This window comes from Enoplosus armatus, chromosome 2 (assembly GCF_043641665.1).
Source record: "Enoplosus armatus isolate fEnoArm2 chromosome 2, fEnoArm2.hap1, whole genome shotgun sequence".
Classification (NCBI taxonomy): Eukaryota; Metazoa; Chordata; class Actinopteri; order Centrarchiformes; family Enoplosidae; genus Enoplosus; species Enoplosus armatus.
The window spans coordinates 19744649-19762493 of record NC_092181.1 but is presented as its reverse complement, the minus strand read 5'-3'; the positions used below and the strand labels follow the sequence as shown (position 1 = coordinate 19762493).

The following is a 17845-nucleotide window of genomic DNA, read 5'->3' as shown; positions in this document are numbered from 1 at the left end:
TAAAGGCTTCACCTTTCCCAACCGTAAAAACAAAATCAGTATTTGTTGTATTGTCTTACTTAACTGGGTAGGTTATTTATGGTAAAGTTATTTAAAGTGGTATGTTGGTAAAGAGGTGAGCAGATGTTGGGGACTGAATTATAAATGTAATGGTTAACACATGATGATACAAATGTTGAAATATAAGATATCATGAAGATGAAAGGCCATTAATAAATACTCAATTGAACGATGGCAAGATGAAGCAGCAAATGGTTTCTGGAAACCTTCAATTAATTTCTGTGGAAATGAGCCAAACACCAACGTTCTGAGTATTTTGTTATGCTTAAGTGTACCTCAATGTCTGTGTCACCTTACGTGTCACATTTACATAATTCCATGTTTCCACTGCAGAGAATACATTGACCACTAAGATACATATCCAGTACTGCATCTTGATACATCTTAACTTAAATAGATCACCTACTGTACATAATTTATATTCTTGCTTGCAGAATATACAGACATTCTCATCACCAATGCCAGTTTGCTTTTTGGAGCTAGGTCTAAGTGTGGCAAGGTGGATTTGAAGCTGCAAGTAATACATTTTTATATCCCTTAAATGCTTGGAAAGGAAAATGGTTAAATGTTGAATTCAGTATGTTATTGATACTGTAAACCTCAAGAATTCCACTCAAAAACATGTACATTTTTAGTATGCAAGTGACTTTGTTGATTAAAAAAAAAATGACAGAACTGTACGTTGTTGCATAATTCATCAAAACAAGCATGTATCATCCCATTCTTTTGCTTTGATTGCAAAATATTTTTGCACAAATGGAAGTCAGTATACACGAAGCAGTGACTGAAAAGGGAACTGGGTAATCACATGCAGTCACATACTGTGCCCACAGTCATGGGACAAATTATGTGAAATGAAATGTGATAGCAAGTTATTTGCAAAGGTGCCATTTATTACTAATTAGCAATTGATATGGTTAAAAACACGGCAGTAGTACTAAAGCTTTCAAAGGGCATTTGGAAAAAATCAATGATTCTCAATTATTAATCAACCAAACCATTACACTTTTCTCCTCACTTTTGTTGAAATGCTAACTCTTGGGGATGGTATGATATCTTCTCTTTAAATGTCATGTCATATTAGGATTGTATAATATTTACACACGTTTTAGGTTTTTATAGTTGCATACAGTATGTATGCATTCATTTGGCATGTACCGGCAGTAAATAAGGTCTGGTCTGTTCATCTTGTGTGGGTACAAATGAGTTATGCACTGCGACTCTGATCCTCAGTTGTACACATGGATACCGTGGAGCCCACAGCAACAAGAGACAACATTAAAGACACAGACACAAATGCACAGCCTCTTAGACATGCCCATTTCATAAAACCTGATGCATCAAGAACGTGGCACGTCAGCTATTTGATGTTGTAACACTCTTGGACTGTAGTGCTAAATTGTATCATGAAAAATAATTCCTTAACTGGAATTGGTGTATCGTGTCTGCAGCCTTTAATTGCTCCCTATTTCTTCATCAGTGCTGTGGCTGTTGAAAGAGGTAATGTGCCTGTACAATGGCAAAGTCATTAATCATAAACCAAAAGGGAACATCCTTTGAGGGAAGTGTTTACCATTACAATAGCATTCCAATAAGATTCCTCAAATACCATTCTGAATCGGAGGGAAGCACATCTTTGCCAGTGGATTAGACTAGTTATAGATGCTCTGCTGAGCCCAGTATATTGATCAGATATGGTAAACCAGATCAATATTTGACTTACAATCATAACCTTTTTCTTACCACTGTGGTGTTGGACAGTAGCCTATAAAACACCCACAAATCTATCTATCTTGGAATATAGCTCAAATAAAACAAATAATCCTTTGATTACAAAATATATTTGATATATAGGTTTGAAGTTTCGAGGCCATGTTAACAAGTAAAGGCACTATATTTGATTCTATAAACATACTTTATGTACAACCCCTTTTCATGAAAATACATTTCTAATGATACCAAAGATAAATGCCATAATAGTACAACTAACAATATATCAGTGAGTTCACTGTTGTTCCTGCTATCCTACTAACATTGCATGATTGATGATTTTTATGGCGAGTTTTCTTTTGAGAATAAGCGCGCATTATGGACGGTGTAGTTCAGACGTGCAATGCTTTCTTGGGACCTTTCGGTTCACACAGAGGTGAGTCGTTTCTTTGTCTTTTCTTCAACTGTCTGGGGCCACTTTTTGTGTTCACCCAGAGGCGCATATAGCTCTATTACATCATGTTTCATCTATCAAACCGCCCTACAGTCATCTGTTGTTTTTTGGGAGGGAACACAAACGATTTTCGAACTACATGTCCCATGGTTGGAGCTCTACAGTTTTCCCTGCACGCCGCCGCCTCCCCATGTCGTCCTCCAAACTAGTATTAAAGCGAGCGGAGCTACACGAATGTGACGTCCGGTGGTAACTTTCAAAATAAATGTTCCCAATGACGAACTATACGTTGAGGGAACACGTTGAAGGAACATGTTGAAGGCACGCGTTGTGCATCGTAAACATGAAGATTACATTGCGTCAAGATAATGTAATCCATGAATGAAGATACATTTGTTCTAATAAAAATGTCGCTTTTGCCAATTAGCATAACTAGCCACAACTCTGAAAGGTTAGACAAATGAGCATAGATAGTCAGGGCTGCCAAATATTAATCAATAACGACAGAAATAGCACCTTTATGCGCAACTTAAAATGTCCGTTTTAGACGTTAATATCGGCACGATAGCCGTTAAAACCAACGTTCTCAACAAACTGAACATTTACTTTGAAAGCAGAATCCTTAAACTTTCGGTCTGTTGCCGTTATGCGTGTTAGCTTGACGCCGCCATGTTCCAGAGGAGGGTGAGTTGAGGGAAAGACGGAGCTACCCTGTCAATCATAATTAAGGAACCATGGGAGTAAACTGGTAGGGAAGCTCGGCGGAACCACTGTGTTTACGGTGAAGATTGTTTTAATTTGCGCAGAAACGACAACAATGCACCGGTACACTGTGGGACATTTACATCTGATCACGCCAACTGGGAATCGCTCCACTTTGACGGGAATTAGCATGAAGCGTTAACATATAACAACAAAAACTTAGCGACTTTCAGTTGCCTGCGCCTGTTTTTTGCCCTCACAGCGTTCCAGTTTGAACAGAATACACAAGTCACCGTTGATATTTGTACAAAAGGCGGTGCCGCGGAGGTTTATATGAACTCCAAGCTCAGGATATACCCGTTTATTTGACTACAACTCGTGGAAAATCTGGTCTGTGCATTTCAGAGAACTGCCTTGTCGGCGAGTCGACTTTCGAGGAAGGAGTGACGGTATTTATCGCTCTCTAAAACACAAAAATACAACATTTTAACTTTTTTATATTTCAACTTCACCGTTTGAGCCTTGTGTGAACGTGTTATTTTTTCAGGTACAAGAAGACACTCCCAAAAACAAACGAAGCCAAACAGAAATCTCAGCTCAAACTCCAGGGAGAGCAAGAAAGGAGCAGATATGAGTGGGGGAGATGTGGTGTGCTCAGGGTGGCTGAGAAAGTCTCCTCCTGAAAAAAAGTTGAGACGTTACGTAAGTGCACTTTATATCATATTTGTTACATCGTAATAAAGTATCCCGTTAAACAAAATGTGCCAGCTTTTCCCTGGACACTTTTCATGTGCACGGTTGGATGGCATGTGTAGGCCTCATCTTGTGTGCATTTCAACAAATAAGTTTTGCCATTTTCTGAACCTGAAGCGGTGTGTGACTTATCTGAGCTCAGTTTGCCTTGTAGTCTCTTTCAGTAAGAGTGACCTTACCATGAGTTAGCAGATAGGAGGCAATTGTTTTGTTTAAGGACCCCTTCAACAGCTATGGGTCAGAGACTTTTTCATTATGAGACTGCCTCCTTAATGGCTCGTTTATGCCACCACACAGCGATCCAATCTTGCAGCATTACCTCTGAGGATTTGATTTTCTTGGACCAATAACACAGTATATTGATTACCTTGGTCGAGTAATGCAGTCACACTATTTGTGTCAAAGGTGGTAGATGGTCACGCCAAGGGTTAAATGATTTACAAAACAACTGCAGAATACATCAAAGGATGACCCCATTCCTGCAAATTTCAGTGCAGAGAGTTGTCAGATGTGCGTAATGAAGTGTTAGAGTAGTTGTTTGTCAGAGGTACTATAACTATTAATGTTTACCACCCTATGTTTTCACTCTCACATGCATCATGTCTCTTTCTCATCCATTCATTTTTCACACTGGCAGTGAATTGTCACTGTTGTCTGTGCGATTCTCTCTGCTTATTTGTTGTGCACTTGGAAAACATTGTTATAGCCGACAGCGCTGATGCAAAAGCAAATACCTTCAGTAGCACACGTTAGCTGTCAAGTCTACATGCTCTCCTTGTGGATCAGTGGATATATCCGTTATTGATATTTGAATTACAGGGCCCGCAACTTGAGAGGAGGGATGTTTTCAGAGAAACCACAGGTCCAATGAAGTGTTTTTTCTGAAAGCAATGAAACTAAAATCTACCCAGAAAGACAGGGTTTTTACAGGGCTTTCTCACATTCATAACTGAATACTTTCTGATTTAATGAGGAGGAAATCAAAATCCTAGTTCACAACCAAATTGTGAGCATTTTTCTTGGGTTAGTGTCTGCCTTTGTAAGTGGTTATCACTCACAGCTTCATAACAGACCAGACATGACATCTTATTTACCATTTGTGGGAAGAATTAACCATTTGTTGTGTAAGAGGTCACCCTGATGTACAGTATGTGGTGCTGAGAAGGTTCCCACTTCAGGACGTTCTCACTTCTGCGTCACTTGAGATAATCTCCAAAACCAAGTGTTAGATGAAATGACCCAAAGTATTTCTTTCTCTATAAGTAAACAAAATGCTGGTGGAGGACTTAATTGTTCTCAAGGGGATATGGCAACTAGCTGCTCCAGTTTTATAACTGACTGGACACAGTAGCATAGAATAGCCAGGAGGCCATCTCACAGCATGTTATGAGCAGCATGGGAACCGCTCTGATGATGGTTTTATGAAGAAGATTTTGAGAGGTTTACAGCTGATCAGCAAACTACATTACTGTTTGTTTTTTTAGGCAACCAACTGTGGTCTGTTGTTCGAGAAGCTTTTTATTTTTGAGAAATGTTTTGTTGGGAATCAATGGTTAGCCATTACAAGCCATTAAGTTAAACAAAGGAAACATGGGAAACCACCACCACCCCATCCCTGTTTTGACTAGATTTTTATTATTCATTGTTATCGGTTATCAACTGTCAATATCGGTATCGTTCTCTAAAATCCTGTATTGGTTGGGCTGTATATGTGTGTTTGGGCCCAAATGACCTTTTTCTGGATTGACAACAATAGCCTTCAATATGAAAAGTAGAGTTTGGTTTGTCTGATATTTGACATATGGTGAATAATTATTTGTTTTACCTGAAGTACCTCACTAAGCAGAAGTGAAATCACAAAAATGTAAACCTTTTCCCATGAGCTGCCTAGCATTTAATGCGATCTAAAAATACTGATTAACACAAAAGTGGGTGGTTGGTGCAAGGCTCCCCCTCCCTGTGAAAGGTCATGCTTGGTCACATGAGGCTTTGTAATCCATGGAAGTGCTGACTATCCTTTTTTTGGCGGATGACAAATTGCTCAACTGGTACCTATCTGGGAACTCGCCACCAGCTGTTAGAGTTGATGTCCAAAATATAATAGAGAAGTTGATTTTTCTAAAATAGAAATCATGCTGGTAATGAAGCATTGTGGTTTTAGGAATTAGTGGGATCATTTTAGGGCTGAAACTCGGAATTGTTTTGGTATTTCAATAATCTGGCGACTTTTTTCATTTGAATCCAAGTTAACTACTTTTAACTTTACTTCCTTGGATGACACAACATTTAGTGTATTGGTACAATGGTCAGCTTACTTTTTAGCTACACTGCTAATGACCCACAACCCTTAGTTTAGTAGTATATTCTTAAATGTTAGCCTTAGGCCAAGGTATTGTTATGGACATTTGATAACAATACCTGTACCATGTCTGGGCTTCAATACCAACATAATTGTTTTTACTTCTTTGCCTAATTAAAATCAAGCAATTGTGCAGTTAGACACATATCTGTGGTTGTATGCATATGAAGTTGGATGTAAATATGTGTTGTGTGTGGTGGCGTTAAAGTTATGATGGCCTGTGATTATCGCTTTGAATATCAGCCATAGTAAAATCTTGTGGTTCTGTCAGATGATGCTGTCTTCATGTCTCTGGTACATAGGCTGAATCAGTGGCTCCAAGTAGTGTCTCTTGGGACAAAGTCTTCTATCCTACGGGTTTGTTAACTGCATTCACCTGGGATCACATCCATTTTAGATTACAGATGTGCTTTATGAGGATATGAATACAACCTTTCTTCTTTGTCTCTGTCATGGAGGCAGTGATAGCAAGGTTCTGTAAGGCAGGGACACAGGCTGTATTCGGAGCTGTCTACTACAAACTACCGACAAATGCAGAATGCAGTATGTACTACATACTGCATACTGCTTTTTATTGTAGTATCCAGTATGAAACTGTCAAATCGATTTTTATTTTGCAGTATGCCAGGCCAGGCTGAGCCGGTTACCGGTTTTGGAAAGTGGAAGTAATAATCATGGTGGAATTATGCAAAACTATATGAAAGTCTTTTAAATTAGGCCTTGTAGATCTAATATGACTGAAGAGTCAGTAACTGGATTGCTTATTTCTTACCTCAAATTTGTTCAGAAACTGATTTTGGTGGACTGCTAAGGTGAAATATGTGAAAATGTATGTAACGTTAATGGCAAACCACCGCCAGCAATTTGGAATGTGGGACACAGTATGCGAGGTAAACTGGTCTGATGCACATGATCAGTATGACGTCTGGGTGTTTTTGACATAATGCATATTTTGCGCTACATTTTGGCCTAATCAGTATGACATTACAATTACATCCCCACAAATATCAAACTGGTTTAAAATTATTATCAATTACTGCAGAACTTATTTTAATCAAGGTGTCCATTTGGTTGTAGGTTAAATAACAGATAGACTAGAACACATTACAATAGTATGTGAACATGCCCCCACACAGCTCTTTTATAAGCCCCTTCCTTCTCCAGACTGAGCAGCGGTAGTCTAGAAGCCGGGGCCCCGGCTTACCTGATTAACCACTCTGGTCAAAGTTTGCCCCTGAGGCTCTGCTCCTGATTGGTGGAGCTCAAAGGTGAAAGCAGTTCAGCAGACCTGCCTGCGTCTGAGCAGCCCCAACCATCGTGAGCTTGACACATGCTAGAAAATGTTGCCTCTCTTTTCATTACCGATGAAGTAAGTGTGAGGAGGCAATATTCAAAATCTCCAGATTTTGGTCCCTTTAACCCGATGTTGACCAACCAGGTGAGGTTTTATTGATGGACCAATAGAATATTGTCATACTGCTGAGTCATGGATAGTCTGTATGAAACAAAACATGGACAGTTGATTTTGGCTGTCTCTGATTTTTCTGAACTTATATAGCTTCCTTGTGACATAACGCTGCAGTCAATGTAAATTATCATTATGCATCAAGACAAATGAGACATATTCATGATCTTAGTTTGATTTTGTGAAAACGTACTATTTTAATACAAACAGCCCTAAAAGAGGATCAGTGTTTTACTGTTTTTTCATCCTTTCTGAGCGACAGATTGAAATGGGTTGTTTTTCTTTTGTCTCTTAAACGACTCAATCAACATTTAGTAAACAGAATACATACAGTATTTACAATACAGCCTTAGTGGATTAATTCACTGTTACAGGCAGACTTCTCTGAGAAAGAGTCAACACTTTCTGGCCATTAATGTCTCATTCAGGGGCAGCATGAAGGTATCTAACCACAATTGCTTTTGTAAGACTTTTCCCAGCCAGAGTTTGTCATAACTGTATCCTCTGTGGTTTTCCATTTCATTGACACTGCATTTTCCATCTGGTTCTCCTTTTCCTCTTTCATTTTCTTACCTTTCAATCTGTGAATTTCTGTCGAGGTCCACTTGTAAAAACCTTCTTCAAAGGAACAGCTTGGACACTGGTGTCTTCACGACATCTGCAGTGTGTTATCAGAGGGACCCAAGGAGATGCAGGGATGAAGTTGCAAGGTTGTTTTCAGCACCACTCTATTAAGAGATAGTGTGCATGTGACAGTACGTTGCCACATCATATCATTATATTAAAAAAAGAGATTATGTGTCACTTAGAAGAAAACTGAAACAGGATTAACAGTTAAGCAGATTTCTGGTATGTCTACTATGGACAACAAAATGTACACGTCATTACCAAATTTCATGCCTTGGTGAAAACATCTTGTCACTTGTCAGTGAAACACTTGTAAACATACAGACATTAGCAAAATTGGATTGGTGGCCGCACCCCTAATGTCACTATCAGTAAGTCAAGTTCATATTAATTTAATTACAGCAACGCATCGCTGCCACCATGATAAAAAAAAAATCTGCTCAGTTTCTTGTTATAATGACAAACTGTGGACTGCTTTTGTTTTGTATGACTCACTTAAATGTGCATTTGCACCCTTGCACAGAATAAGCGGTATAGATCCAGCATACGTGTTTCTTGTAAAAACTGAATGGTTTTGTATCTAGTAATAACCAGAAAATATGTCATAATAACATGAAAAAATAATTTAATAAAAACAAGAAAATTGTCATTATAACATGAAACTGAGCAAATATGTTTTTTGACATGGTGACAGGATACAATGTATGTATGTATAATCCATTATAATCTGTGTAGTCCATTGGCATGTACCCACTGGACACGGATAAAGATTTTGCTTTACACTTTGTCCAGCCCTTAATAGGGCCTCAGTGCTGTAGCACAAGGCTGCTGGGTAGACCGGAAGAAGGAAAATATTGAACTCTGAAGGTCCTCCTCTGATGGCTGTAAAGGGAGACTGAGGACATACTCCATGCTGGTCTTGAGTCCTCTCAGATGGGGGGGGGGAGTGCATTTACAGTATACACCACTGTGGCCATAATCCATTACTTCTGTCTGTGGCTGACTGGAAACAATTGTCATTTGCAAAGTAAGGAGAAATATCTATGCAACAAATGTGACAGTGCGTTCAAACGAAAACAAAGGCATAGCTCTTTGATTAAGTAGAGGATTCATTAAATCTGCTTAGCAAGTGGAACAGAGAACAAACACTCACTTTCTGCTTAACCCCCACCCCACATGCTTGAAGAAACAAACAAACAAGCAGCTCGAATGGGATACAACAGAGGCGTACTTGTGCAGCATTAGCCTCTTAGGCTAACAAAAAAAACCGCCACGACGACACAGCTCTCCATTTGGAGCCAGCAGCAACTACTATTGTGTGATCTGCCACAGCTTGAAATGGATTGCATGTGCCATTAATTATTTAATGTCCATTACAAACAAATAACCATTAAATATTAATATCTGTGCTACTACAATAGTTATCCTTACCGGCCCACTTTTGTCCCAGACACAGACTATTGTCATTGTGTCATACATAGGCGTATCAGTTACATCATAGCCAAACTGTTAAACCAGTATGGTTTCAAAGTTAGGCTGTAAGGACTCACAAACGTATGGTAAAAATCTGATCAGTGGATTCCATAATATTTACGACATAATTTAATCAGCAGAGCATAGATTGAACTTGCTTGTTTTTTTACTTGAAATCTTGTTGTTGAAAAGATCTGAACCGGTGTTTAGGCCTTTGTTTCAAAACACAATAGAAGTGAACATTGTCTTCATTTACTTCTGGATATTTATAGTGTAGTGTAGTAAGCCTGAAATCATGTCATTGCATCACAAAGGAAAACACAGCCACAAAAACAAAACAGCCAGTAAGAGCAAAGGCCTCTGAAAGTTGGCAGTGCATAGCATTTTTCTGGCACATGGTAAATATCTCACCAGTCTTTTGCAGCCTCACATAAGTGAGATTGTATTTGAAATGTTTAATGAACATCAGACCTATCTCTATTTTACAGTCGGAGAAGGGGCTGTCCAGTAAAAATAAACCAGCCAAACTGATCTATTTTGGATATTTCATTGTCTCTGTGTCTCTCTGTGAAAAGAACGCATGTGCATATTTCTGTCTTTGTGCATACGCAGCATTTTAATTGTGAATCTACGCAGAGTTTTGTGCATCTGGCCCCTGATGTCTTTGTGTCCCTGTTGCCATGTGGTCGCCAGTTTGCTGTCTTGCTGTCTTGCAGCATTTGTAAGTAGCATCTGGCAGGATCTGGTTGTCTGCATCAGAACAATACAGATAGTTTGGAAGGCACAAAAGTATATCTGGTCCAGCTTTCGTGGTAACTGTCACTCACTTATACATTCCTGTCATAATAGATCATCTCTTGTTTGTCATGTAAGTATTTAAGTAAGTAAACTACATACTTTCATGCATAACCTTCCATGCAGATTCTTGAGCATCTTGGGCATCGTGGTAGTGTTTACCACATTGATGGCACTATTTGAATTACGTTATTGTATCCTTCTTTAAACTTAATTTGTTGCCTAAGTGGAGCACTGAGATTGTTGGATTCAGTTGGTGGGTCAAGGCTGACATGCAGCATTTTGTAAACAGATGTATCTGTTTTTTGCCTGGTGCAGCTGTTTACTGTCCTATGTGCCAAGTACACCAGCAGCTCACAGAGTGACTGTAGAGAACTGGTTCTCATGCAGACTTGGTTTTCCTGTTTGAAACTTTGGAACAGATCCTGAGTTGCGTTTTCTGTTGGAATACGATTCTGTTGAGTTTGTAAAATGATCCTTTTGTGCTATTCGTCACTGTGCCAAGTCGAACAGTTTCAAGTGCAGCTATTATTAAATGCAGATGGCAGAAACCTCTCAACCATTTGGCAAGGCTAATTGTACACACCATCATGTGTTATTTCCATTTCTTATGACTGATCCGAATGATTATCATACATTGATGTCACATAGATTCAATTTAAAGAGTATTTTCTGAAATCAAAAGCCTTACATACTTGCTTTACATTGTTCCTCATGTTTCAACTAATGACACTAGGCAGTAAAAATAGTACGTGTCATAGGGCTGCTTTCTATTTCCAGAGTGTAGTTGTACTCTGTCTTGGACATAGAACAGGGCTAATAGGAAAACACAGATGGCCAAAGATGGTCTACACTACCCAGAGAAAAAGGCTACAGAGGTCTCTGTTCCCATCAGATTAGTGTGTGTGTGTGTGTGTGTGTGTGTGTGTGTGTGTGTGTGTGTGTGTGTGTGTGTGTGTGTGTGTGTGTGTCACCCCCCCCCCCCAAACGACAAACAGAACTTGGGCCAAATTTATGATAATGTGCATTCCCTGAATTCTTGCAAAGCAAGGGGAAACATCTTCAGGACTAATGGTGTAGGACTATAAATATGTATGCAGTGATGTGCATGCTGGGGTATACCACAATGGTGATCAATAACTCTGTCGTCATTGTTGAGGAGAGTGAGGAGAAAGCAAACGGGATGAGAAAGACCGGAGTGCTTCTCAAAGCAACACCATTAGGCAGCCTCCAGTGAGAGCAGCTCTCTGTTCTCTCCCTTTCTTTCCGTTCCCAGTGCTTCTTGGCAGGCACAGACAGCAGGAATGTGAGGTTGTTCTGTGCTCCTCTTTGCTGGTCTGCTGGGGTGTGAGCGCCTGGTCCGGTGCTGCTGCTGGCTGTTCAGCTTAGGCTAGGATGGGCTGGACTGCACTACACTGCAATGCAATGCACTGGCCGATTGTTGTTTCTGCAGCACTGGGAGGGAAGAAGAGCCGCTCCCTGGTGCCCCAGCAAGGCATGGCCGCCCCTTCCTGTGTGAGACGCTGATGGCTACCAGATGGCGGGTGAAGAGAGAGGAGGAGGGGTCCTATACTCTCTCCCTCTTTCTCTCCATCTATCCTCTCTGCCTTTTATATTGTTATTTTCTGCTCATATCTTCTACTTTTCTCCTGCCGAATTCTTTATCTTTCTCTGCCTCTTTTGCTCCAACAGCCAATTGTTCTCTTAATGAAGGAGGATGGAAAGGAGAGTGATGGTGAACCTGATTTTGCTGGCATCAAGGGTATATACCATGCTGCATTTCTCTAAGTGTTACATACCCTGAGACACAAAAGATGTCACTATGACTCACTTGTGATCAAGTGACTCACTGAAGAGTCGTATACTTTGAAAGCTTTTCATGACGCACACACAAAGTCCATAACATTGTAATATTGAGCTTTATGGTCACTGTAGCTGCAGTCACCATAGGGGTCTGCACACACCTGTAAAGCAGCAGCTGGGGTGTTCATGTGGTGCTTGATGGGCTTCAGCAAGAACCAGTTAGCAGTTACAGCTCACCCTGAAAGCCTGCTCCTCACCAACAGGAGGCCCTCTAAACTCACTGCACGTAGAGACCACTATTACCTTAGCTGAAGCTCCAGGGTACATACATGGTCACACATGACTTAACGCACCTGCTTGATGAAATTAGCTCTCACAGCCTTGTTTGGAGGTTGCTGTTTGTACTTTTATGCAGCTTCTCCCTGAAGTAGTTTTAAAGATCTTATCTCATGAAAAGACTTGGAGAAGTTTGGCTTAGATGACAAATAAGCAATATTGTGTTTCTCAATTGATCATTTCATTGTAGGCTGTCTCATGAAGCAGGATTACTGTATAAGCAGGATAGCAGTATAGTATAATGAGAGAGACCTATTTCCAAGTTCATGTTCAGTAAAGTTATGGCGATAAGGATTCAACTAGTAATTATTTTCAGATTAGATTAGATTCTCAATTAATCCATCAATTGTTTGATCTATGAAATGTAAAATGTAAAAAAATGTCAATCACAGTTTCCAGGTGACATCTTCAACTGTCTTGTTTTGTCTCACCAGCAGTCCAAATGTTATTCAGTTAGATATCAGATATGCAGTTTGATATCATATATAAGAAAAACAGGAAATACTCACAGTAGTCATACATAGTTGTAATTCTGTGTTTTGAATTTGCATGTGGATCAAGATTGAATCTTGGCAGTGACACTTGATGTCACAAGTTACATTTTGACTTGATGTTATCAGTCTAACTTTGCCTCAGGGCTACAAATCATGGGCTGGAAAAAATATCGGCTAATGTCATATTTATGATCAAGTTAGTCAGACAAAGAGAGGCTGTTGCTGCCAGACGTCTTGTGACCTAGGCCTTTAAAAAAAAATCTTCCTCTTTGTGGGGTAGTCCAATTTTTAGATGGGTTTTTTTTCTTTTTTTACAAATGAGATATTAACAAGACATTTTCCACTGTGTCTAAATGACTAGTTGTGTACCTAAGAATGAAATGGCAGATGCAAGATGCAAGGTACCAGATAATTCCCAGGAGGTCTTACAGATGATTGGACATGTGCTGTCTCTGTGCCGATTCTCCAGGCAAGTTTTTAAAAGAGACTTACTCAGGGAGCTGTTGTTGTACTCCCCTGCTTAATTTGAGCCCTTGGAGAAGTTTAGTGCTTGAAAATGTTGAATGATTTGAGTGATCAGGTTTGAAAGCAACATTTTGAAGGTAGAAATATGTGCAACTATCTGTTCACATTTAACTCCAAAGGTTCACCTGTCATTTCCCACACACACAAACACACAGATGCAGCTGGCACTCTAGTTATGTGGTGCTGTGTGATCTGACCCTAGCCGCTGTGTCTGCAGCCCCTTAATATAGCCCACTGCTGTCATGGTAGTTTTTGCCTCTCTTCTCTTGCTCTGTGCTGTGTGTGCACCATTATGTGTGGATGTTTATACCAGCCTGAGGACAAGCTGACTTAGACAGGGTGTTGGGGTGTTAGCCTGGAGACTAGATGCGAAATATTGCTACTGACTTGTGTAATTTCCCAAGTTACTGTGACTCAGACAGGCCCTCAATAAAACAGATACTGTCTGTATCTAATCGCCATTAATTTGTTAATTTGTATTTGGCTTTCAAACATTTTTTGAATCTGTTTCATTGTGTGTTTTAGAGTAGGAATCAGAAATGAGAAGAAACAGAAATGGACAGAGAAAGATGGATGGCTCTTTGCTCTTCACCACTGGTCCTGTTGTGGCCACCGTCCCTGATTGCATTAGAATTACTATGGTGCTGCCTGATATCTTTGGCCTGGCCTCAAGCCAGAGGACGTGGTTAAACTCGCACACATGTACACACACGCACAAACGCAATGAGGGAGAGACAGAGATACAGCAGAGACCCCTGCTCTCAGAGCATTCGTTTCTAGCCTGATTGGAAGCTGAGAGTCTGGACCTCCTCCTCCTCTTGTCCACCTACTTTCTTGGCATTTCTCTCAACCTTCCCTGGCACTGTGCTCTTCTTTTTATGCTTATTGCGGGTGTGTCTTAGAAACCTGTGGAATACCTTGACCAACTTTGTCTCAGCTCTAAGCCCATGGCATTTGGATAACCAACTACAAGCTGTTTGAAATCCAAGCAGAGCTCAAGGTTGGTGACTTGTATTACTTGACTTTTGACTGAAATATTATAAGATACCAAATTCCCTTGTATTTTTTTGGTTATAAATGCAGGCAACCAATCATGTTGGTGAATGAATGATAGCTCTCTCAACATCTGTGGTACATATAATGACTTACTAGTTAGTGCACTAGCTGTTCTGTAGTGGTGTTGAAATAGGAAAATCAGCTTTTATATTAAATCTCAGAGACATCTTAAATCAGAACTTGTGTTTCTTGACCTGTTTTTAAAACTTAGCATTTTTTGGATGTGATTTGGTATGTGTCATCAACTTAGTATCTGCCATGTTCTAATGTGACAGTTTTTTTCTGAACTGTTATGTACACATTTGGCTGGACTGCACTGTTTGACTGTGTACAGGCCAGTAGGAGCTGAAAGGAGAATTGTTTAAGCCCCTCTCGTCAGCGGTCAAGGAACAGCGTGATCATGTGAACCAAGTCTGCCATGCCAGAGGAATGTGTTGAATTCTAACGATGCAGCTTTGACAAGTGCATGTGACTGTGCAAGAGCTTAGATTGGTGAGGGCAGGAGAAGCAAAGGCAGATGGGATGAAAACAGGAGAGGAAAGAGAGCAGGTAATCAAAAGAAAGAATGCGATGGATAAAAGTGCCAAGGTTGTGGAGGAGCAAAGCATGCAACATTTTGACCTCCTGCTTATCTGGAAAAAAAATGTTAAAACTGAAAGACCAAACAACAAGGAAACACAGAGGGAATGTGATAAATGTGTGTTTTGGGGAGTAAAATATCCTGAAGTCAGATGAGCCAGTCTTTATCTCTAGTGCAGCTTTGGTTCTCATGGCTGAGAGTGGGCTGCCATCTGCACTCACAAACCGTCCTCAGAGTATGCAGATTGAATAGGGCACTGTATGAACAAGGGTAATTAAGTACATTGAGTCTGGGAATCATTTTCAGCTGAGATTCCCATTGGTTATATAAAGGGGCCATAGTAATTGTGGTGTTAATGTATAAGTCAGGGAGTGGCACTGAGTTTAGTTCATTAGAGGAGCAGTTTAACAGTCAGGTACTTGTTCCTTCCATCAGCAGCTGGCGTCAATTGACCTAGAAATCAATGATCTCATAATAAGCTGTTTTCATTCAGTCATTTTCATGCATCAATGTGACATGCATTTCCTTTGTCTGTGAAGTGGGCAAGAAAACGATTTTTAAAAAGCTGAAAAAGAAAGATTATTGATGTGTTTCCAAAATGTACAAAAACTGGACCGCAGGGTATAAGCACAATGCACATGATGGATGCACAACCTCCATTTATCCATGCCCTAAGCTTAATGCTGTTTCCTACTCTGTAGGGTAATAGGTAATGATTGGTGACCTGGATTTTGACCTTGCCAACTCAAACCTTAATACTTTGTTCAGCAGATGGAAGTTTATTCTGTAACTGCTCACTCTGCTAATGCCTTTTTTTTTTTAGATTATATAGTCTTTCTTTGTAGTATTGAACCATTGAATTAAGCTGAATATTGTAGCTTTAGTAGTTTGTACATGTGCTTTTCACCACCATTGGCTGTTTTTTTAGTGGTGTGTCATCCTCATGGGAACCAGCTTTGTATTTGAGTGATGTGTACAAATTTTATAGCTTCTTAGCTTTGTTAGTCATGGTGGTTTTCTCATCTTGTACCATTTGATTCTGCTGAAGTGATGCTTCAGCAAAATACGCAGTAAAGGAATAATGATACCAAACACTCAGAGCAGGTCTACCTTTTTCAGCTGTCTGGCACATTCAGTATATTGTATAGAATCTGAAGCATCCATCCTGCTGTCTCACTTTGTGACCTGTTACCTTTGCTTGCTGTTTGCTGAGAAAATATGAGGGGAATGGCTCCAAACATACAAGTATTTGAGTATCAGCCTTTTGACTTATTTCATTAACATCACCACCAAAAATATATACCATGTTACTCCAATTTGTGTGTTTCGTTTGTGATCTCATCATTTTAAAATGCAAGGCTCGTTTTTGTGTGGTTTTGAGTTTTCTGATGCAAAAACAGAGGGAAGCTGTGGTCAGGGCTTTTTGTGAGTTGGGCTTTGTGGTTGGTTAAAGAGGTTAGAACAGTTTATTTTAAAGTAGATGGATCCTTAAAAGCAGTTAATGGATAAATATGGCGTTAACAGTGGGTCAAAACCTGCCTTTTGGCCTCTCTGCAGGCAACAGTACATGCATTAGACGGCCATAAAACTTAAAATGCATGAATGTATAAATTTGTTCGTAGGGCATGACAGAATGGGATGAATAACACAGTGGTTTATAGACTGAAAAGGTTAGGAAATTAAACCTTGTGAGAGAAGCTGTGTGCGCAAGAGATGGTGAGTGCAGGTGAGTTTAGTACAAATGAGCGCAAGCTGTTGGAACAAATCTCCAGGCATGCAAGCACACACCCACAGAAGCCAACCCACAGCTAAGGAGAGAGGACATTTTTTTTTCTAAAACGCTGACATTGTTTTTGGGCCGTTTGCGTAATAGCTGAGTTGGGAAAATATTTTGCATTGTTACCTTTGCTGCCTGTATTGGTGGCTTAAAATGAATGTGTACGAGGGATTCCACACATTCTTCACTAAATGTGAATCACTGTACAGGAACCGCACAAGGGTTACACACACACATACGACAACTCTGAGGTATTTGTTCACACCACACACATTCCCTTTCAACTGAAAGTGAAGCAGTATCATCTGAATGTGACAACAGAGAGTGGAGGTGTGTACCAGTTTCAGGCGACTGGCTGAAAAAGGAGGTGTGTCTTTAACTCAACAAGCCTAGGCATGCTCAACAGCTCAGCCCGTGAAACAGGACACCAAACACGGTTAAGAATAAGCAGGTTGTATTTCTGATCTAAGAAAGACAGCTTATCAAAATATCATTTGCAGCAGCTCCTGAATTCATGACAGCATTCACTAATTCCCTTTGAGTTTCCCATTAAATAATTTAATGGACGGGAATAACTGGGAACCTAAATTGTACTTGAATCTTGTCTCATCTCCTGTTTTGCTGCGTAACCAGGCACCACTTTTTTGAATGCAACACCACTTGCAACACAGAAGTGTGTATCAGAGTCCATTTCCTTATCTCTGTGTACGGCATCTCATGCCATTTCCTAGTGGACAGACTCTTGCAAGAGAGGAGCTAATTAGATCATGTCTAAGGCAACCTCTCACTGGCCACTAAATGTGATTTGGAATAATTTTCATTGGGCTGATTGGATTAGACTACTGCTGCTCAGTGCTTGGATAAGGATCGGTTTTG

General features: G+C 40.0%; 1 protein-coding gene across 1 annotated transcript in view; it reads left to right on the top strand.

Annotated features, from left to right (window-relative positions):
- The first annotated feature begins 3047 nt into the window (after window positions 1–3047).
- The window catches only part of gab1 (GRB2-associated binding protein 1), a 48135-nt gene continuing 33337 nt past the window's right edge, over window positions 3048–17845 (top strand). Inside the window, exons 1-2 of the mRNA XM_070917608.1 lie at window positions 3048–3375; window positions 3474–3628. Of these exons, the coding sequence (XP_070773709.1) occupies window positions 3557–3628 (72 nt within the window). The 5' untranslated portion in view covers window positions 3048–3375; window positions 3474–3556. The remainder of the gene's footprint in view (window positions 3376–3473; window positions 3629–17845) is intronic.